Source organism: Polistes fuscatus, unplaced genomic scaffold, assembly GCF_010416935.1.
Source record: "Polistes fuscatus isolate 324 unplaced genomic scaffold, CU_Pfus_HIC Scaffold3, whole genome shotgun sequence".
NCBI lineage: Eukaryota > Metazoa > Arthropoda > Insecta > Hymenoptera > Vespidae > Polistes > Polistes fuscatus.
Genome location: NW_025113107.1, coordinates 5,328,355 through 5,349,944, shown reverse-complemented (window position 1 = coordinate 5,349,944; position 21,590 = coordinate 5,328,355). Strand labels below are relative to the sequence as shown.

General features: G+C 35.2%; 3 protein-coding genes across 4 annotated transcripts in view; 1 reads left to right on the top strand and 2 right to left on the bottom strand.

Moving 5' to 3' along the window:
• Window positions 1-562: 562 nt before the first annotated feature.
• Window positions 563-5,694, top strand: LOC122519972 (spidroin-2-like). The gene is made up of 6 exons (XM_043639827.1): window positions 563-711; window positions 808-936; window positions 3,004-4,197; window positions 4,811-4,940; window positions 5,013-5,154; window positions 5,308-5,694. Exons 2-6 carry the CDS (start codon window positions 840-842, stop codon window positions 5,494-5,496), a joined length of 1,752 nt encoding a protein of 583 aa, XP_043495762.1. The 5' UTR covers window positions 563-711; window positions 808-839; the 3' UTR covers window positions 5,497-5,694.
• A 198-nt stretch (window positions 5,695-5,892) lies between these two features.
• Window positions 5,893-10,309, bottom strand: LOC122519976. The gene is made up of 3 exons (XM_043639833.1): window positions 9,578-10,309; window positions 6,632-6,973; window positions 5,893-6,234 (listed from the first exon to the last, which is right to left on the bottom strand). The coding sequence occupies exons 1-3, from the start codon at window positions 9,668-9,670 to the stop codon at window positions 6,013-6,015; spliced, it is 657 nt and encodes a 218-aa protein (XP_043495768.1). The 5' UTR covers window positions 9,671-10,309; the 3' UTR covers window positions 5,893-6,012.
• A 796-nt stretch (window positions 10,310-11,105) lies between these two features.
• Window positions 11,106-21,590, bottom strand: part of LOC122519973 (tyrosine-protein kinase Dnt-like) — a 25,731-nt gene continuing 15,246 nt past the window's right edge. Inside the window, exons 1-8 of one of the 2 annotated variants that reach the window (XM_043639829.1) lie at window positions 20,155-20,242; window positions 19,225-19,544; window positions 16,714-17,123; window positions 16,222-16,410; window positions 15,273-15,411; window positions 14,609-14,901; window positions 13,640-13,799; window positions 11,106-13,390 (exon numbers count right to left, since the gene is read on the bottom strand). In XM_043639829.1, the coding sequence (XP_043495764.1) occupies window positions 13,142-13,390; window positions 13,640-13,799; window positions 14,609-14,901; window positions 15,273-15,411; window positions 16,222-16,410; window positions 16,714-17,123; window positions 19,225-19,227 (1,443 nt within the window). In that variant the 5' untranslated portion in view covers window positions 19,228-19,544; window positions 20,155-20,242 and the 3' untranslated portion in view covers window positions 11,106-13,141. Of the gene's footprint in view, window positions 13,391-13,639; window positions 13,800-14,608; window positions 14,902-15,272; window positions 15,412-16,221; window positions 16,411-16,713; window positions 17,124-19,224; window positions 19,545-20,154; window positions 20,283-21,590 lie in introns of those variants that run through there. The other variant, XM_043639828.1, reaches the window with a different exon arrangement.

Here is a 21,590-nt window from a genome sequence, read left to right as displayed (position 1 = left end):
AACTAGTCAAAAGATACGAGATATCTATCAATATAATCGCGTTTATATATAAATTACCACCTATACGTATGTAATCATAATTAAAAGAAAAAGAAATATATGAAAAAATCCAACTCGAATTTAACTCGATTAACAATAAGTACGATTAAGTTTCATTCGTATATCATACGATCTTGTTAATCCAAGCAATATTTCATTCCTGTTTTCGAATAATTTGTGAAGGAACGTGAACGCATTTTCTGACTCATAACAACTTTTGTATAGTTTGTTCGTTATAAGAAGAAATAAATATTAAATAATATATAATATATGTATATATATAAAAGTATAATTCGAAAGATTACATCATTCATTAAGACGGTTCAAAAAAGGATGAATTTATTTTGGAATTCCAACGTTTCGATCGTCGTATACACACTCGTAATAGCTCGATGATGATGTAGGAGGGAAGACGAGTTCTTTTTCTTCTTCCACGTCGAAGTTTTCGCGAACACAGGCTATCGCGCCTGAAAAAGATGCTTTCAGGAGGTAACGTTGTTGATACGAGCGAATGCTATATAAGATGTTCGCCAACTCCAGCTGACTCAGTAGTCATTCTCTTGCAACACAACGTGCGTCAGAATTTTCGTGGCAAAATTTTTGTTCGCGCGTTCTCCGCTTGTCAGATCAACGATATATCAACGAAAAAATAGAGACCAATAAGAGCGAAACGTAATAAAATTCTGTTTTTTATTTTGGTTTCTCTCCTATTTTTTTCCTTTTTTTCTATTATTTTTTTTTGCATTTTTGTCGTTACTGTTATTTAAGGCACATCATAATTTGAACGATCTATACTTGCGATGGATATCAGACTGTACGGTCTACTGCTCATTTTTGCAGTCGTTGGATCCAACGCCGATTTGAATTCCTTTGTCCATGGTAGTAGAAGTCGTAGAGGTGAGTACTAATTGATCAGAATAATTTTGTTTTCAAGTATATTAATTAATACGAAATAGAAAGAAGAAAAAAACAATGTAACCATCCTTGGACGGTACGAGTTATGTTCGTTTTTATACGCAAACTTCGTATACTAATTGTAAGAGACCACACGTTCGTACACTAACACGTTAATGTACTCTTACTCGATCGTTGTTCGTGTAAACATCTATATATGTCTATCATTTATACTAACATTAACGGACAAAAAAGACTATAATGATTAAAAGAATGAATTGTTTTTCTGTTTTTTTATTTTTACGTATCATACTACTTCTATTTTTATGTATTACATGTATTTATGTTTTGTATAATATTGTATATGCGCCATAATATGGAAATTTGTCGATTGCTTCTAAGACGTCATGGGACGAAAAAGGGGAAATCATTTTTTAATCGCTAATCTACGAGATTAATAATAAAAAAAAAAAAAACGAAAAAAAAAATTCGAAGCTATCTTACGTAAACGCAAATCGCCTTATGTGTTTAAGACAAAATTGCCGAGAGCCGGAATTTCAAAGACTGTTGCAAGATAACCGAGACGTAAATTCGTTCGTCTGTGAAAATGTCTTGACAACTTCATTTATATAACAAATCATGAGAGGAAAGTTAGAAATAAAAAGTGCCACCTATTCTTCTTAACTTCGAAATTGTTGAGTAATCGTCTCGAAGAGATCGATCGATTTTATATTAGATATTCTTTTTTTTCTTGATCTAAATATAACGTTTTTATCTGTCTATTATATTTAATAGGCAACATTTTTAATCTATTTTTTTTAACTGTTTATCATCATGAGTACTAACGTTTATATGTTTTATATATGTACCTGTACAGTCATAGGAATTAAACATAAGCGCGAATAAGATATGTATGTGTATGTATGTATGTATGTGTGTATGTATATATATATTTATTATGTAGCGATGAATCACTTCGAACATATGTTTAAAGTTTTGAATCAATTTGAATATTATTCGATACCAAGAATTCATGAAAATTTTAAAAACGTTTAAAATCCTTAGAATATGTCAATTAATGTTGAATCCCGTACGTATATACGTATAACATAAAAATAATGATTTTCAATTTGAAATTATGGTTATTATCAAATTTTGTATGGTTATATCATATCGCAAAATATTTACATATATTTAAAGAAAGATTGAAAAAGTGATTTAACTATTACGTCTTATAAGATTTTCTAAGACTTTCAAGAATTTCCGGTTTTGTATAATGCGCAAAGTGATTCGAAACTTCGATCGAATCGTACTTGCAAAATAAACTATCATCTTTATGTATCTATGTACGTGTATATGTATGTGTCTATAATCGCGATAATAGATAGTCATATCCGTCTATCGATATATGTATAAATAATAATAGCGGCATAGTGTTGTGTATCGTTGTTCGCATGTAATATGCATGTAAAACGACAAGTATCACGGTCTTAAGTGAAATAATCTACCGAGACGTTTCTGAACCATGACCTCGTTTCTGTTCCCTACCTTGACCCGGACAGAAGCATCGATATTTTCCTTTCCCTCCGTTTTCTTTTTATGTTTTCTTATCGTTCTGCATCTCATCGCCATAATAGCAACCCAAAACGAATCATTTATTCTTCATTTAAATGACAATGAATGTCTTTTTGCTTTTCAAACTTTCTCCAAGTATGCTCTTCAAGTGAAAAATCATTGCAAAAAATCTGGTTAAACGTGTTTTATCGTATTTACGTGACAAGAAGAAATTTTCCTTATTCCTTTTTCGGTCCGATAACGTTGAATCGGGTTATATCTATACGAGCGTAGAAAGAATTCTATAAACGCGCGTTGAATAAAATCATATCAAGTCAATTTCACTTTTATGTTGATTAACATATTACGTTGATATATTAAATGTGCTTTATGTTTGTGATAAAAGAAGTCGAATGGTATTTCTGGATTAATAGCATGTATACGAGTAGGTTCAATGAAAATTCAAATATAATTAATCGGATAATCCTACGTGTGTTATGTTTTTTATCGATCAAGATGTCGAAAGGAGTGTTGATAGTTACGGGCTGGAAGACTACGATTTAGTCAAGATAATTAAACGTGCAGCTGATTCCAAGGAAACCGATACTAAAATTACTACTGAGAGTAATGAGGATAGCACTAGTCTTACCACCAAAAGTCCTGGCACTAAGAGTCCTGGCACTAAGAGTCCTGGCACTACGAATCCTAGCACTACAAGTCCTAGCACCACGAAAGCTACTTCACCAAAACCTAAATCGACCAAACCACCAAGTACCACCTCCAACGCAATCTCGTCTAAACCTACGACTAAATCAGATCCCAAATCAACAGAAACGACTACGAAACCCAGCACCGAAGCAACGAATAAGCCTCAGTTGGGATCAAGATCGGGATTCGACCCAAAAGATGATTCTACATCGAAGCCAACTAATCCAGATGAAAAAACGGACAAAAAACCATCGACCTTATCACCTCGAATGAAAGCAGATATGCCCGATAGCAAAGACAAGAATCCATCCTCACCGTCAGATTCTAATCCTAACGGATCAAGATTTCATCCGAATTATCCGAAACCTGGAGGTTTCTCATTCCCAGGATCTAACTCTATACCATCTTACGGTCCTAATTATGCATTTACCAGTACTAATCAAGGTCCCGGATTGACGAGTGCATCGGCTAGCAGTTTCGCCAGCGCTGGTGCATCATCGTCGAGTAACCCAGGCAATCCACCCTTCAATTCGCGCGGTGGATTTCCTTTTAATAATCCTTACTACAATCCCAATGGATATACATCCGGAAATGTATGGCCGGCCGCCAATGACGCTTCTCAAAATAATCCTGTGAAACCTATGACAAATTCTCGTTCTTATATCGATACGAAAGACAAACCTAAATCTTCGAATAATCCGGCAACTGAAAACAATGCCAATCCAATTAATAATCCTAACTCTATACCATCCAGCGGACCACAAAATTTCCCAAGTCGTTCTTCCGGAGGTCCCTACAGTCCTAATTTCGATTATCCTTCCGCGAATGGGGTTCAGGGACCTAATTATGCCTGGACTAATTCTGGACCCGGATACGCAGGAGCATCTGCAGGTGCTTCCTATAATTCTGGATACCCAGGATTTGATAGTCGTGGCGGGTTCCCCGATAATAGTGCTGGAACCGCATTTCCGGATAATTCAGCATACTCTCCTGATGCCGTAGGTAGGAGCATGACTGTCTGGTCTAATGAATAGATCAATTGTATTCAAAACTTTTGTAGTAGTTACTCGAAAAATTTTCCTTTCAGTATTGGAACCGAATGTTATTCGAGTAGAAATTATATGAAAATTAATTTCAAATTAAAAAAAAACGAAGAAATCAATTTAAGCATTGTCGTTAAAATAGTTTAAATGCTTATTTATTATTAACGTAGGCAATCATGAAATCTGTTTGAAAAGATAGATCATTAGGACTTGTAATAATACGGAAAAGTACGAGTTCCCACTTTACCTAAAACTACGATTCGTTGATGAATGATCGCGTAGAATGTTAATGAATGTAAAGCGATATGTTAAAAACGTATGAGTATATTCTATAATCTATACGATACTAATTGTAAAATATCAAATCAAGTTCTCTTTAGCAATTTAGTATTACAAATAAGTTCAATTAACCCTTTAAAAATATCATCAAATGACAAGGAAATATCCACTAAATATCTTACTTTTATTTATCGTCCATTTTTGATAACGAACATTTTTAAAGGGTTAAAGAAATAACTTTAAATAGAATTCAATAGCAAATTTTACATAAATGAATTTTGAACGTTCTATAGGTACTGGTTTCCAACCTGGATTCAATCCTAGATTTGGCTCTGATTTTGACAACGGCTTCTCATTCCACCAACGCATGATGGAAGATCATTTCAGGCGCATTCAAGCACAAATCGAAGCTCAACAACGAGCGTGAGTTTTTCGTCGAGTGTTTCCCATACTGATTTTAACACATAAATATAATTTTGTTTTTTGAACATACAGGTTATTCGACGCAAATAACGGAATAGGAAGTGGTCCTGGTTATGGTTATGGTTTTGGTTCTTCTGATCCAGGAGTGCAGTCCGCTATTTCAAGTATTAGTGTCGGACCTGGAGGTGGTTACCAGGCTGGTCAGATAAGTCCTGTAAGTTTATCATTTAACGATCTAATTATCTTGCAACTACCTATTGTTTTAACATCTAATCAGTTATGTCTAATTTTGTGGATCATAAATGAATCATTAATTCCTATAAAGATATTAATAAATGATTATAATTTGTTAACGTCAATGATATAGGTTGCACCAGGAGTAGAGTCTCGATTTGCTGACCCATTACCAGCACCATCAGGAGGACCAATTGGTGTTTTTGCTAGTTCCCGATCTTCCAGTGTTACAGATGATACTGGAAGGACTATTGCTCATAAATCAGCGACCACTGGAGTAAATGACAATGGAAAGATTACTTTCCGTACTGTTGAAGATTAATAATATTATTTAATATATTAATATTCAATTACGTGCTATATTATTATAGAAATATGTATACAAAAGAAAATAAATATATATATATATATTTCTATATGCATATAATATGAATAACCGTATGTAATATGCAAATGTATAAGTTCAATTAAACTAATCTTCGCATCAAGCGTAAAGCGAGATGTTTATTTCTCAGGGTAATTAATACAAATTGCAAGTTTTACTTTCTAAATATTACCTTGTATGAGTAGGAAATGAGAGGATTAAAAAAGAAAAACAATAAAATAAAATACTAAAAATACTCGTTTGCATTTGCTAAACGTATCGTTTTAGAAGATTTTTCATATTTATTTTTAATCAAATATCATTGTAACTTTCATGATAAGAAATAAAGACAAGTGACTTTACGAAATTTTTATAGTATTCGTTCTCTTTCCTTGTTTTCATTCGCGTTTACATTCACAACAGGAGAATCCATATATGATAATAGTCGCATTGTTCTTAAGATCTAGAAATCTCTTACTCCTCGGACTGCTTCGTTTTACTAAGCGGAGGTTCGATCTTATCGTCAACTTTAACTCTTCGCGGAAACCATGGCCTAGAATCTTGAAAACCTTTGTTGTATATACGGTGCTCGTGATTACGCGTGTTATACCAAGTCGGATATATTCTTCCGTAGTTCCTTCGATCTTGGAAACTAACTTCCTCGTTGTTTGGTTCTACAAATCCACGGACTTGAACCTGACGTAATTGGCAAAAAAAGAAAATAAATGTTACGACGTGTTACTAAAGATATCACATTATTTAAAACACAATTACAAACAATTTCTCATTGTCTTGTCTTCTTTCATTATTTTTAAAATACTTTATAAATTAAAGCAGTCTGTGTCAAATTGTTATTGTGTAATTGAAAAATATAATACTTGACTTATCTCAATGTATGTATGTTAACTTTTCTAAATTTTTATTATAAAAATGTGAATAATTATTTCATACGAAAACTATAAAAGCAAAATTTTGTATTTGTTTGTTCTCGTATGTTTTATGCATGAGAGACTTGAAATAAATTAAATTGATTATAGCATAAATATTAAATTAAAATTAATGAATTTTTGATAAGAAGAAAGAAAATAATTACTTGCGGTATATTATTACGTAGAAAATGAGTGAAAATTGGTTTCACATGATCATGAAGATGAAACACGGGAGGTGACACGGGAGATGTCTTTTCTTCGATGCCTCGAAATCCATCGATGACAGGAATTTCGTTGACCTCGATCTTCGGCTTCGTGTTCACGGTGATTATGGTTATATGTACGTCCGTGACAATGTTGCCTACTTCATCGGTTCTTGATGAAACCGATACGTCGCAAACACCATTTTCGCAGGAATCAACATTCGATCTCTTTCCTGTCTCGTTTCCGTTTACAAAAATTCTTACATTGTTTATTACAGCGTTTGCCGTTTTTTCCGGTGATCCCTAAAATAAAATTCGCAAATGTAGCGCTTATTGTTTAATGAATTATCATTATTTGAAATATAAGCTTGCACGTTTAATATAAGACTGGAAATAAATGTTATTAAGAAACTATCATCAATGTTTCTTTTAAAAATCTTAGAAACCATGATCTGTTACACATTGGCGCTCATCATACTTCTTATGCCTATCATAATTGCATTAAGAGAATGTCCCAATCAGTTAATCATTTTCATCGACATATAGATCTGTTCAACCAATCTGTGTCCTCTGTTAAATTATGTTTAAATGCACTGTAAAATTTGTCTTAAGTTATTGTAATTTATTGTAAATATTATTTATGTCATTGTATAATTCATTATAAATATCTTTACATATTCTTTTTTATCTCTACTACTTTTATTATTTATTAATTATATATATATTAATTATTAATTTTTTTTACTTTTCTCTTTCTTTTAATTGTTTTTTTTTTTATACTAATGGGATAAACCCATAAACAAACAAATAAATAATTATCCGAAGAAAATATGTTAACTAGGGAGAGTTTCTTAAAAAGAAACTAGGTCTTTGGTGCTTTTGGTAAAGGATAAATGAGAAATAAAGAAATACGACTAAAATGCGCCCCACTCGCCATAAAAGTCATACTTTTTGCAGTTTATGTCGTTGGGAATACTCGTAAAACGATTTTACGCGGTACGCGTCTCGAGTATTTCTTGTTTCCAAAGAAAATAAATGAAACGTTAACATTCCCTGTATAACCCTCTCTTTCCTTTTCTTTATTCCCCTTTCCTGTGAAATGGATTCGCGAGTTACAGTCCGGAATTTATAATATCCTTCCCTCTATAGAAATGCATAAGTCATCGCTTTGCAAAGCCCATTCATCAAATTCAAACCACAACTTTCTTCTATTTCTTTCAATTAGACGATAAATATGACGATAAATTGTATGTTTTGTCATCAAATATATTGATACAAATTTTAATTATCATAAATATTCGTCGACCACTAACGTAGACACTTTTTAATATTAGTATTTATAAACATAAAATTACTAATTAAATTCTAAAAAATGCTCACTGATGATTGATGCGTTCTTCGTTTTCTCAAATCTTCTGGGAAACTTGATCTTACGAAAGATTGTCCCGATCGATGTAACCATGGATTGTTAAATTGTTCGTTAATGCGTATCGAAGGACTTTTTGGGACATTTATGGTTCTTTCCTTTTGGTTTGAGACGACGACAGGACGATCGGAAGATGTTCCATGGATTTCGTTCGAGTCGAGATCTATCTTCGAGGAGACGTTTAAATCGGAAACTGTTTCCTTAACGAAGATAATAGTCAGATAAACGATCGACCATTTTGCAAGTTTTTTCATCTCGCTTGAAAACGAAAAAAGAAGGAAAAAAGAAGACGAAAGAAACGCGACAAGTTGACTGATTTTTTCGTCGTCACTGAATAAAAGACAAATATCAAATCCGTCGTCCTTACTAACGTCAAAGTCGTGGTTATCTTGGTCATTAAAAAAGAAAAAAAAAGGGTAGGGAGATGAAATGTACGAGATGCGTGCAGGATAATAACGATTGTTGCTCGAGAAAATTGCAATGGCCTTCGCGAATCCTAAGAATATAATAAAAGAAAAATCAAGATACGAAGGAGAAATCGGTAAAAAGAATTTTTTTTATATCGGATAATGTGTCTTGAATTGCCGATCTTAATTACTTCCTGAACTTATTTGCTATAAGATCTAAGATTATTAATCTTGTTAATTGAGATGGTTTAATTAACTTAGAAAAATCAATGATTAGACATTGACAATTTTAACGTGAAAAATAATAATGATCATCGATTATAATTACATATTTTGAATATCAATTATTATTAAGGATTAACTTTTTTCATACGTTATCTCTAATGTAATATATGTATATACCAGGTGTCCATTTTCAAACGATATGGAAAAATATCTTCGATATTATTAATTCTACAAACGAATTAGGCAAAGATCTTAGAAAAATACTGACACGAATAATCGACAAATTTTCTCACGTCGTTGATTGAATTAAAAGTCGCTCATAAATCCCATTTGTCGCGTTATCGGAAATCAGAGAAATATATATATATATATATAAGTTGGTTAGTTATATAGGCGTGAACAGAATCGTCGAAAAGCTCGTAGGAAGAAAGTGGCGTGCAACTCGGAAGAGGAGCGGTATGCACTTTATCGCGCGTAATTACGACCGGTTAATTACGGCGGAGTATGCACGTTGGTACAAAAACAAAGGGTGAAGACGGAGAGCCCTTGTTAGACCACCAGGAGTCGTTGTGAATGAACGGCAAAAGGCGTGCTCGCGAGAACGCACTCGCACGAGAACATCTACACGCGCACACACACAGATAACACTAGCTCATAGACGATATTATCTCGCAGCTCGTCGTTTCCTAAGTGCATACATACATGCATAGGTACATACATACATATATAGCAGAAATAGCTACTCCAAAATGCACCCTAGAATCCCATGATTGCAGTGACTACACATACTCAGCCGATAGTAATTCTAGTCGGCCTGCAAAGCGGCCTCGATGTTTGCCCAAAGTTTACCGTCAACGAAGGGTCGTCGAGCTCATTGAAATTCATTAAATCCGTTCCTCGTCCCTGCGAGTAGACCTTTTGCAACTTCCTAAATAAACGCATTCTCTTATTCTTTCTTTTGCCTCAATCTCGACCAACTTGCGATCTTTCCCTTTTAAACTTTATAATCCGTGAACTTTAATTTCACAAATATGTAGATTTATGTTTAATGCTTATTAAAAATAGATTAATTATTTATTATCAATATTATACATTTTCCTTTTTTTGAAATTTCTTTTCTAATGTTTAAATAAATTCGATTATGCCGAGAATATCATTTTCTTATAATTTTAAATCCGATTATTTCAGTTGGCTTGAATTTAAATTCAGACTTGAAACCCTTTCCTTTGGTTATATCACGAATACGTTTAAACTTGAAAACCATGGATTCACGTACTTGCATACGTGTGATTACGCTCGTGACGCTCTCAACAATGAATCGTTCCTACCTTCTCGTCTTGTTACGTAAATCCTCTGGGATCCTTTGACGTTACGAGATAGTGTGATTCAATGGAAATAGCTTTATTTCTGTCTCTCTTTATCTCTCTCTGCTTTGTCTATTTTTTTTTCTTTTCGTGTATGTACATCTATTATTTTATATATCTACATATCTCTTTCTTGATATTATTCGCAATTTAATTTATATAAATATGTTACATTTTTTTATTTTTATTTTATATATTTTTTTCATTACTATACTATTGTTCGTGTTGTATTTAATATTTCATTTTTTATAATAATAAAAAGACACTTGATCTGTAATAAATTGTATTCGTTTCTCTGATTGCAATTTTGCATTCATCGAAAATTAAAAGATACGACTGCTGGCAGAAATAACGAGAAAAACCTAACACATTCTTTTTACAAGCATCGATGAGAACGTATGCTGTTGAACTGACTCGGCGAGACGAACGATTACACTCGTTTATTGCGTACGTTCCAACATTATCTGTCAGGGGTTACGTTCTTTTTCACACGTACGAGTACATACCAGCTTCCGGTTTCCCAAGAACCCCTAGCTCGGTTGTTAAACTCGCTTCTATCCAGAACCATTGGTGTGCGTTTGATGGAGCGTAGGAAAGCAAGCGCCTAATGTACCGTGCCTAATCGGACCTGCATTATTGTGGAATCTTGCACTAGCTACGATAATGTTTTCCGACGATGTAAATATGCTGGATATTTATGTACAATCAAGAAAGATTATACATCTACTTTTATACCTTTTTCATTTTTATTTCTTAAGACGTTAATTTATTTAATCGAATTCCTTTATCTCGTTATTATTAATACACTAATCTCATATATTGTATATACGTAATAAATATTATTACGTTACACTACCTATTATATTATCTATATGAAGTATCTGCTAAAAAATATTACGATCACGGTGGTCCATTCATCGAGCAAGACAATAATAATCCATTGCGCAAAATCACCCTTGCTTCAAAATTAACGATGCAAAAAGAAAAAACGATGATTACGTTTCTTTTTTTCCTTTTCTCGACGTTCACCGACGAATATAAACGTGCTAATTAAACTTTTGTCTCTCTCAATCTCGGCCAACAAAACGAATTCGTCGCGTTGTACGGATCGTTCGTTCTATACGCATCGTATCACGCTCGATGTATCTTGTTACAAGTCATCAGAGAGAGAAAGGAAGAGAGAGAGAGAGAGAAAGAGAGAGAACAACCTACGCTACCACCATTTGTCATTTTAAACAAGACGTCAACGATGCGCCATTAATTTTATCACCCGACGCGTCGCCAACCGAACGACGGCGTACCCAGTTTCAGCTTCAGCTTCAGCTCCAATTCCAGTTCCAGCTCCAGTTCCAGCAGCATCAGCAGCAATAGCAAGAGCATACACGAATTACAGGACTCGGTTGCATTGCCACGCACGCATCTCTCTTTTTGCCTTTGACGAACGATTTCCGAGAAAAGAAAAACTCTTTCGAACACCCTTTTTCGTCTTTTTCTTTCTGTTACTTTTAACGTCGCCAAACTTCTCCTCCTCTTTCCTTCCTTCCTTCCTTCCTTCCTAGCCGTTCGAGGGAAAGAAGACGAAAATAGCTGAAGTTGGTTGACGGTGTATTCGAGGGTTCATAGAGAATTCGAGCTTTCGAAAAAGAAAAAGAAACGAGATGGGGAGAAGAGGATCAGAGGAGGAAATGATCTTTACGATATTTTCCTTTCGGAGTAACGTGTGGAAACAAAAAAATTCATTTTTTTATCGTATCGTTTTGTTTTCTTTTTGTTTTTTTTTTCCCCTTTACATTATAAATTTATTTCTTTTTTCTTGATTTGTAACGTTTCCGGCGAGTTTGTACATTTATAGCGATTCTTAAAGATACTTATAATAGTAAATTCGTCGAGTCGTAAGAGAGACGATGTAAAAGATGAAATATTATTCTCCTTGTTCGCCATTTGGCTGCGATATTACTAAAAAGGATAGAATATTTTCCAATCGTTCTGACTCTCTCGACTTAATAAACGCAAATGTATATATATAGTCGTTCGTTTTGATATATACGTATATTTACATAGAATATATTCTCTTTTTATTTTATTTTCCTCTGGTAGGATTTCGAAGCGTACGCTTATCGCGACTATTAAATATACATATACAGATATAGGTGCGTACGAAGAATTAATACGAGTAGTAATTATGTACAAAAATACAAAAGGAATTGGCACTGTCGAAAGACTAGCGTGGCAAGGGAAGCATTCATTTTCTCTTTCCTATATAACCCTTTTGACGACGATATTCGAAACCCTGTCCTTTTTATTCGAGCTGATAGAAAGCTGATCGATCGTAAATGCACAATGCACTATTCTATACATACACAGACAGATCACTATGCTATATGCAGATTATCGAATTTATTTTGATGAAACACTCTCCTGATTTCTCGCGAATAGAAGAAGATTGATCGATTTCCAATATTCCTAATCACGACGTTTCGATCATCATTTACGTAAGTATCATCCCATATCCGGATACTCGCCCATTCTCTTCTCTCTCTCTAATATATAGGCTGCATATCGTGGCTTGGTATGCGAAGGAAAGACGAAATGCTTGCTGGCAGTTGGATAGGATCGATACTTAACGCATGGATTATTCGAATTATTCGATTTCGAGTAAAATAAGCGACACGTTAACGACGTGCGAATTTGCAATAGTAAGTACTTTGAACGAGATATAGCTATTGAACGAATATATACAGGATGATCCAAAAATTTCAACGAATTCATTTAGAAAGTATTTAAGTAAATAGGAATTGTATCAAATGAAATAGATGCTTATAGTGAACGTTTATAATTTCGTTTCACATATTTCATTTCATTTCATTTTATGTACTTATTCACTGAAATACTTATGCTCTTGCGATTAGATTAAAATTGATCACCCTGTTTACGAATGTATACATGAACACACACGTCCCCCTCCCCCTCACCCCCTCCCTACGTCGAATTCGTTCTATATTTAAACGAGTTTATTATTATTATTTCTTTACTATTATTCGTACGAGCATTAAACGTATCTCGTCAATTGCGTGTGGAAATCCTGCAAGCAAACTATTAATTGTCCGAAAGTAGGTCTCTCGTCGGGAGACATGGCCCAACAATAGGCCATCACTGCGAATAATTCGTCAGGACAATTGATCGGCTGAGCTAATCTGTAACCGTCTCGAAGATAACTGGCCATCTCGAATGGATCTACTTCGACGTAGGGTTGTTGCGCCAGTGTCGTTAATTCCCACAGGAGAACGCCGAATGCCCACTAGAAAAAAGAAAAGAAAAAAAACAATATAATTTCAATTATTCGAACGTGCGGGAGAAGAAAAATAGGTCAAACAATTAAGCCGCATTTGCATTTTTCTACAATAATTTTGATACAAACGGCGAAATTAAAATGAAAAATCCCCGAAGTAGAGATAAAACGTATAACAAAATAAATATAATAATAAAACTAATGGTCTAAACAAAATTGTATATTTACAAATAGCATATTTGCATATTATGTACTTACAACGTCCGACGCAGTGGTAAACGTTTTACCAAGTAGACTCTCTATAGCTAGCCACTTGATTGGTCGATTCTCGTTATCTCCCAAACAATGGTAATCCTGAGGGAAGAGATCTCTAGCAAGGGCGTTGTCCGTTATTTGAACTCGTAGATCGTCGTCGACCCTAAGAAACATACGAAAGATAAATAATATTATAATACAACAATCTCCACGTGAAAAAATTCGATAATCTCAGCTTGTTTTTGACAGTGAAAATAATAAGAAAGCTTTGTGCGATTAATTAAAAGAAGTTAGGTTTTTACAATAAGACCAGTATCAAAAAGAAGAAGAAAAACTTTGAGATCACTTTTCGAAGACGAAAACAACGCGATCGCTAATTAAAGAGCCACCGAAGTAACCGGTGTACGGTGCTTAATTAATTCGTTGCACTCAATTAATTCGGTAACGAGACGTAACGGCCTCGGGACTTGCGGAGGCTGCGTTAGGGGGAAGTGCTGTATTAAAGTGCTCGATGCGAGCAGCGCGTGCTCGTAAAAAAGGATGATCTTCGTTGTCTCTCTTAGATATTCAACATGAAAGAGAAAGAAAGACGAAAAGGGGCGAAGAGGGGGGGGCACATGATACAGGGATACTACATGTGCTACATCTTGCTCTAATTAACTTTTCATAAATTTCAGTTCAATTATGAGATTCTAGTAGACATGTTAAATACGCTATTAATTTATTTTATATCTTTCTTTGACTTAACTTATTGCCAAATAAGAAGTCTTAATTTTATAAGTATGTAATCAATAGTTTTATATTTTCTCTGTGGTATTTAAATTAATTTAACAATTTTTCTTTTTACGAATGCGAATATAATTACTATATATGACGAATTATGTTCATATGTGGGAAACTACTTTCAAAGTTAAAACTTGAACTCGATAAGGATAAGAACAGATGTAATTTGAAATAGATTGTTGTACTTACACGCAATTCCTCGCAGCGAGATCTTTATGGACAAGTCGTTTCCTATGAAGATACTGAACCCCTTTGGCAGCTTGAAGTGCCATTTCGACGACTTCCTGAGTCGTAAGGGCCCTCGGTGGTCCTTCGCTGCTCAGCTTGCACCTTAGTAAGAACCTCTTCATGTTTTTGTAACCGGTATGCGGATATAGAAGGAAGGGCGCGCTTCTGTCCTCGATCGAGACACCCAGAACAGGGAGTAAAGCTGGGTGACTCAAGCCGTAAAGAGCTAAACCTTCTCGAAGGAGAAGGGCGACCTACAAAAGATAACGTGCATAGCTTAGTAGAACTCATCGGTGGATTACGTCGTCGTCTCGACCTTAGTTATACTTTCGATCATAGTAACGAGAATTATTGGACGTTATTAAAAATATGTAATCGATAACTGACTTAATTAATATACATTTTTAGTGATATTTTAATTTAGAAAAAAAGAAATATATTATGACGTATCGATTTTGTTTTTTAATATTTGTACTACTTGTTTGTAAGACTCGCATAATTCAAAAATAAATATTAAAAGATAATATAATTTATACGGACAACGATGGGAGAGTACAGCAATTATGTAATTTCATTCGTTCCATCATACTTTAAAGGAAAAAAAATCAGATAGAAAAAGACTCACTTGTGACTGCGAGGCGTGCTCAGCGGCTGTTTTTACTAGAACATCCCTCGGAGACGAAGCACCCTCCTCGTGATAACTACCCCTATACACGCGACCAAAGGTACCCTCCATTTCTATGCTGAGAAGACGCACCCTGCATCTACAAAGTACAAAGGACACGACTTAATACGATGACCGTCGTCGTGAAACGGGAAAGGAAAATGTAAATTAATGGCTCTTGCCGTGCGTCGTGACGTACATAGTAATAAAAAATTACATCGCCAGCTAGTAGCTATTGCACAATTCCTAACTTATGGAGAACCAACGCACACAGTCGTTTCGATTCCGATTGTGAGTGTCTTTAAATGACTCGTTTGATTTATTACTCGTTAGTTACCTCGATAATTAGTTAAGACGTCGAAGTTAAATGAAACAATTTGAAAATGTTCACTTTTCTCGAGCAAATATATGTATATGTCATTAAATATCATACTTTAATGCATCACTATAAATACGTATAAATTAATGACTTTTGTTTATAATATATAATAGATATCTGCTATATATAAAACTCGTAACGTATCATTCGTGACTCACATTATATATCTATATCTACACTGGTTATTTGAAAATAGGCCTTAACGTAAATGTATTTTAAGCCCTGATCTGGCACGAAAGTCGATTGGAGTGTCGATAACCTCGTAATCCTGAGTGCTTTCAGTCGTTTTTCTTTCATCTTATTTTTTTTTGTCTTACCCTCGTACTCCTCGTTTTCTTCCTTCGTTTGGAAGTTTTCATTCAAAAATGGATCGTTGAAGTATGGAGTATTTTACGAACGAATATTTCGTTGAATAAATCATTAACTTAATGTTCCTCTATCTATCATCATTTTTATATTACGATACTAATGAAAGGAACAATTTATTTTCTTACTTTTATGAAGAAACAGGTTCAGTACACTTGTCTTTACCTTTGTACGGTGATCTCTTGAATTCTCTCGTGTAGCTCTCGACTAGGTCTGTCGTCTAATCTTCTATAAGTGGACGCTGATGCTCCAGACGCCGAGGGTGGTGGAGTTTCCGGAGATAGGAAGGTTTGCGCTGGACCAACCCCTGTTCCTCGTTCGGCGCTACACGCGGAGCTGATTCCTCTGGACTCTCTACAAGGATAATAAACTCGTCTAGATTTCTTTCATCTCTCATTGTTAATATAACACACGCGTGTGAAATGTATTATACGTATGTTATTTATCTCACGTTGACAATGGTTATCACCAATGCCTTGTTCTCTACTATCATGAGAAACGAAACAAAAAAACGAATACTTTTTGAAATAACATACATATGTATATTCTAACATAAGACGTGTTTGAGTTGATGATAATCCGTTAATCTTTTTTCCATTTGAAGTAGGCCATTATCCCTTTTACGACGAGCGTACATAAATGAAGAAGTCGACTTACTGTAAAGGATCCCTATGCCTTCTGGCCTTCTTATCTCGAACGTAATAGGCCACCACGAGAACGCTTAAGGCAGCGATAAAGGCACAGGCACATCCGATGGCTGCGTAGAACACCTGTCCACCGGAAGTAGAACCCGAAGCAGCGACTAAAACCTCTTCGGGTCCGGTGTAGCTGCTCTTCTCTTTTAAGCAGATCTTTTTTCGTCTAAATTCTAAACTCGTTGTATTTCTCTTCGATACGGAAATATTTATTCGTAAGGTGAGGTCCACTTCGGCATCGTATGGACCACAATGCAAAGCTAGAGCCCAAGTTTGTAAGATACCGACCGGCATCTCGCCTGTTTGAGAGATGTTCAGCGAGCTGCTTAGTGCGGATGGATTGCTGATATCTACGTCCAACGTGTAAGGAAGCTGAAAATCAATTGTATTTGGAATTAGTCGATATAGTTTTATACGAACTTAAGTCGATTGATAAAATGATCAAATAAATTACAACCATCTAACAATAACTAGAAAGAAGATAATGAAATCTGAAGATTCGTTTCAGTATTAATGAATTTAACTGTAAAAATAATATTTCATTGATGTGAATGATATGATGGGAGACAGTTGGTGGTATATCAAATGTTAATGATTCAATGAGACTGAGATAATTGAGTACCCTCAACCTTTTTACAACACGTTACTATGAAAACACGATTTTGATATAACAGCAGTTTTCGTATAACACGGCTTCCATATAGGGTCAGGATATATTATACCATTCCCATGAGGGTATATATCAAACATTTGACGAGAACACGGAGATGAAACGTCATTGAATGGTGTTATCGAACTTTTCTTCTCGGCGAGTATTTTCCAATCCATTAACAAAGTCGTGGCTTCGGTTAATAGATCGATGGCCTCGGTAGGTATAGGTAGGTAAACCTACATAGATGTATAGGTGGGTAATGGTTGGTATTTCCGCGTGGAAGGGTGGAAAACGAATGAAACAATGTCGGTGAGACTAAACGAGCGAGAACGTTGAACCTTCTAGTAATCTCGAGCGAACCATTCTCGGAAGACAATTTGCGCACCGCGAGGGGCAAAGTGAGTTTAGAGAACGAATGGAGAGAAAGAGAAAAAGAGAGAAAAACAGAGAAAGGGAGAAAAAGAAAGAGAAAAAAAGAGGAAAAAAATAAGATGCAGAAGAAGGAGAAGAAGAAGAGACTAGAGCGAAGGAAAGCAAATCCTCAACAGCTGATTACCAGCTCGCGATGATGATCGGTTCTTGGTTAGATGTAGAAAACGAGAGAGAGAAAGAGAAAAGTATAAAAGAGGCTCGTCAACTACGCTGCTTGTCGCTACCACCGTTCATTTTGCGGTCTCTTACGACCACGAATAACTTCCTCGTGAAATAGCTACGAATGTTCCTGCGAACTGCCTCTAATGGCGTTCGATTTCAACGCCTTCCGAAGTCTTCGCGTTCCAAACCGACGATATCTCGCCCCATAGACTTTCTCGCAGCTGCTAAGCTTCCAGGTAAAGGTGTTCATAGTTGATAGCTCGTTAATCTTGTTACCGCGTATCGTTCATGCTTCTAATAGAACATTACGATAAAATATATTTTTTATTCTTATTTTGTTAATTATGTTTTTCTTTTGTACAGAATCATTTCAACTCCCAATAATTAAAACGTTGATATCGAATAAAAGCTAAATTCATCAATGAAATGAAATAACAAGTTTCGAAATTTCATTGAACGTTAATTAATGATCCTATCAACGATATTACTGTTTCTACTTGTAACTACGTAATGATTTTTATTTATCAACTTGATGCTAAAAATTCGACTGCAGCAGTACTGTAGAACGTATAACGTACAACCTTTACCTGCATTCGAATTCTCGTTATTGAAAGAGACGCAAAAGGAATTAAAAAACTGTAAAGGTGCTAACGCGAATACTTGACGCTGTGTAAGCAGTAGCTTTCTTTCAAACGAGTTGTCCGCGAGAAGAAAGACTCAAATGAGATGTGTTTACCAACGGTCCGATGTTCCGGTTCACTTCTTCTCTTTCTCGAGAAGATTCTATCTAACATGGAAAAAGAAATTCTTTCTTTCGGTCGAAGAAAATAAAACATCTCATTTATCGTTGACACAATATAGATGTAAATTTTTGAGAAAATTGGGTGGTGAGGGAAGGAGGCGGGGGGGTATCTTCGAAAGAAAGATTAGTCGATTGAAGTGAGAATAAAAAAATATATGTAATCGATATTTTATTTTTTTTTTGTTTTATCATTCGACTAATTTATGAATTGCCATGCATGCGTTTACCCGTATACAAACTTTTTCTCATATCGAAAAATTTCCTTAAATGCCTGCCATACTCCTCCTATCTTCTCCAGACTGATTTACAAACAATGTGAGTAGAAACAGAAGAAGGGAGGAAGGAAGGAAGGAAGGAAGGAAGGGAGGACGAAAGAGAGGGAAAAGGAGAGAGTTTGATCGACAGCCACCTGCGAGTTTAACTACCATTCAGGACACCCGCTTTTGTCACGGAGGTGACGGATGTCTTGGAACCGCTCGTCAGTCTTCCTCTTCTTCTTCTTCTTCTTTTTCTTTATCTTATTCTTCTTCCTCTCTCGGATAACTCTCTCTTCTTTTCCTTTTTCTCTCTCAAGCTCGCGCAGAAGAGCTCGAAGAAGTGGCTGAACCACTTTGTCCTACCCCGAGCGATCTTCTCTTTTTTTCTCTACCTCGTCGACGAGTCAATCCGACACCACGTTGCGCACTTTGTCCACTTTCCGCCGTCACTTTGTCCAGGTACCTACCTACCATTCCTTCGACCACCGCTAAGAAAAATAACACGAGAGAAAAAGAAAGAAAATCTAAGTACTTGCACACCTTGACAAAACAACAAAACTTTATCCATCTTGGATATACATTTTTTATGTCGTATAAGACACTTTTTTTTGTATTTCTTCTTCTGCTATGCAGATGAAGTCATTAAAACGATAATGATTTTTATCCTTTACTCACGATATTTTAACGAGTTCGATTTTCAGAACAAGAAAATATTTTTCTAAATAAACTTTTACGCCATTGTATTTGTTCGAGAATTCGATGAGGTGCAGGATAGGAATGATATGCTTCGATAATCCTGATAACTACGTTCTAAGAAGGTAAGAAAAAGAAACTGAGTAGAGGAAAAAGTAAGAGGAAAGGGAGGAAGAAGAAAAAGAAGAAGAAGGAACAAAAAAATATGATAGTAACTTCAACGTGACCATTCAACCTTGACGAACGAGGAGTTGAACAGTCGGCTGGTTGCATCGTATATCGCAAAATCGTCGACGCTTTTCTGATAACGAATGAGTTATCGTTTCTTCTAACTTTTTATTTTCCTTATCAGGAAAACATTATTCCCTATCATATAAATCTTGAAATAAATAAATTCTCACTTACCGGTCTGCCAGCAAGATTTTGCCATGTGAAATGCAACTTGTGAACTTGCGCTGGAACCGGTACAACGAATTTAAAGGCATAATCGTTGATCACACCTTCTCTCACGTAAAACAATTCCGCTTGGAGACCTAGAAATGAAAAAAAATTTATTTTATTGTGTATTTTTTTTCTTACTTTATGTTTTATTATCTTTTTATTTTTATGTTCATATTTTTTCATTAACAATCAAAATAGCGCGTAAATCAGAATTTATTAGGGCTTTGGAACAATAGGGGACACGGCAAATCTAGGCTTATCGGAAAATCTTGTATGCGTATACGTGTGTAGGTGTGTGCATGTGCGTGAGCGCGCGCGCGCCTAGATAGGTTCGTCGAGGCATGATAGGTATTTTCTACCCACGGGATATAGTGCCCTAGTGACGTCATACTATAGAGAAAGGAAGAAGTTTATTTATCAAAAAGGGACAGAGATAGAGAAATGGATAGATAGAAACTAAGAGGGGGAGAAATAGTCGGATAAGAAAACGAATTACCAAAAGAAAACGATACGAATGTTTCGCATAGATGACTCACGCCACCGTATTTGTTCGGCGGCTGCCGCAAACACTAGCGTGAGCTTGTCCAACAAATCTACGAAAGTGAGCTGCCGTGCGGTGATAATTTTTGATAAGCGACATGCACGCGGACAAATTCGTATAAACGTTTAATTGTAAGTGCATTCGATGTCAGTTAATTCATTCCTCGTGTACGATATTAAAATTCGATTAGAAAGAAAAAATTCGATTAGAAATTTCTTCACGTTACACCTATACGTCCAAGGTATGAAAGTATAAACAAATGAAATTTATAATTAACAAAATCACGATTCGTAGGTATTACAAATGTGTAAGACAAAAATACAATGCAATTTAGAAGTGTCTGATTAGAGAGCTTCCACCGATAGGATGGAAGAGATTAAAGAGAAAGAATAAAAGAAGAAGGAAGGAAAGGTCAGATAAGTGGATCAGATTCGAAATGTTAAGCGTATCGATTGGCTCGAAGACCGCAGCGTCCGCAGTCGTTCCGCTCGAATGTAATCGACTTCTCGAATCCAAATCGCGCAAACCAAAGCGAGATTTTCTTCTACCCTTCTTAACGTTTTATACCTTTCATCGATGGAAGACAAAGGCGTATTGTTTTATATAAGAAACTTTGCTGCTCCATCATTTAGTTGCTGCGCGTTTTCTAACCTATTCCCATCTACTTTGATTACATGGAGATTCGTGAAAGTAACACTTGACGTATTGTTCTTCATTTTAACCACAAATTTTTTATTTAACAGCAAAAAGATTCGTCATATCCTAGAATTTTCTTATACACCTACCTAATAATATCTAGTTATACCTAGTAATACCTAGTTATTTATTATAATATTAAAAAATTGTATTTCTCTCGAGA

Excerpts from the sequence above, each read along its gene's own strand:
- LOC122519972 (XM_043639827.1), top strand. The coding sequence starts at position 840 with ATGGATATCAGACTGTACGGTCTACTGCTCATTTTTGCAGTCGTTGGA. Across the intron at positions 937-3,003 it reads TGGTAGTAGAAGTCGTAGAG|ATGTCGAAAGGAGTGTTGAT; the intron begins GTGAGTACTAAT and ends TTATCGATCAAG. Across the intron at positions 4,941-5,012 it reads ATCGAAGCTCAACAACGAGC|GTTATTCGACGCAAATAACG; the intron begins GTGAGTTTTTCG and ends TTGAACATACAG.
- LOC122519976 (XM_043639833.1), bottom strand. The coding sequence starts at position 9,670 with ATGCGTTTATTTAGGAAGTTGCAAAAGGTCTACTCGCAGGGACGAGGA. Across the intron at positions 6,974-9,577 it reads TCGACGACCCTTCGTTGACG|GGATCACCGGAAAAAACGGC; the intron begins GTAAACTTTGGG and ends ATTTTATTTTAG. Across the intron at positions 6,235-6,631 it reads TACGTAATAATATACCGCAA|GTTCAAGTCCGTGGATTTGT; the intron begins GTAATTATTTTC and ends CAATTACGTCAG.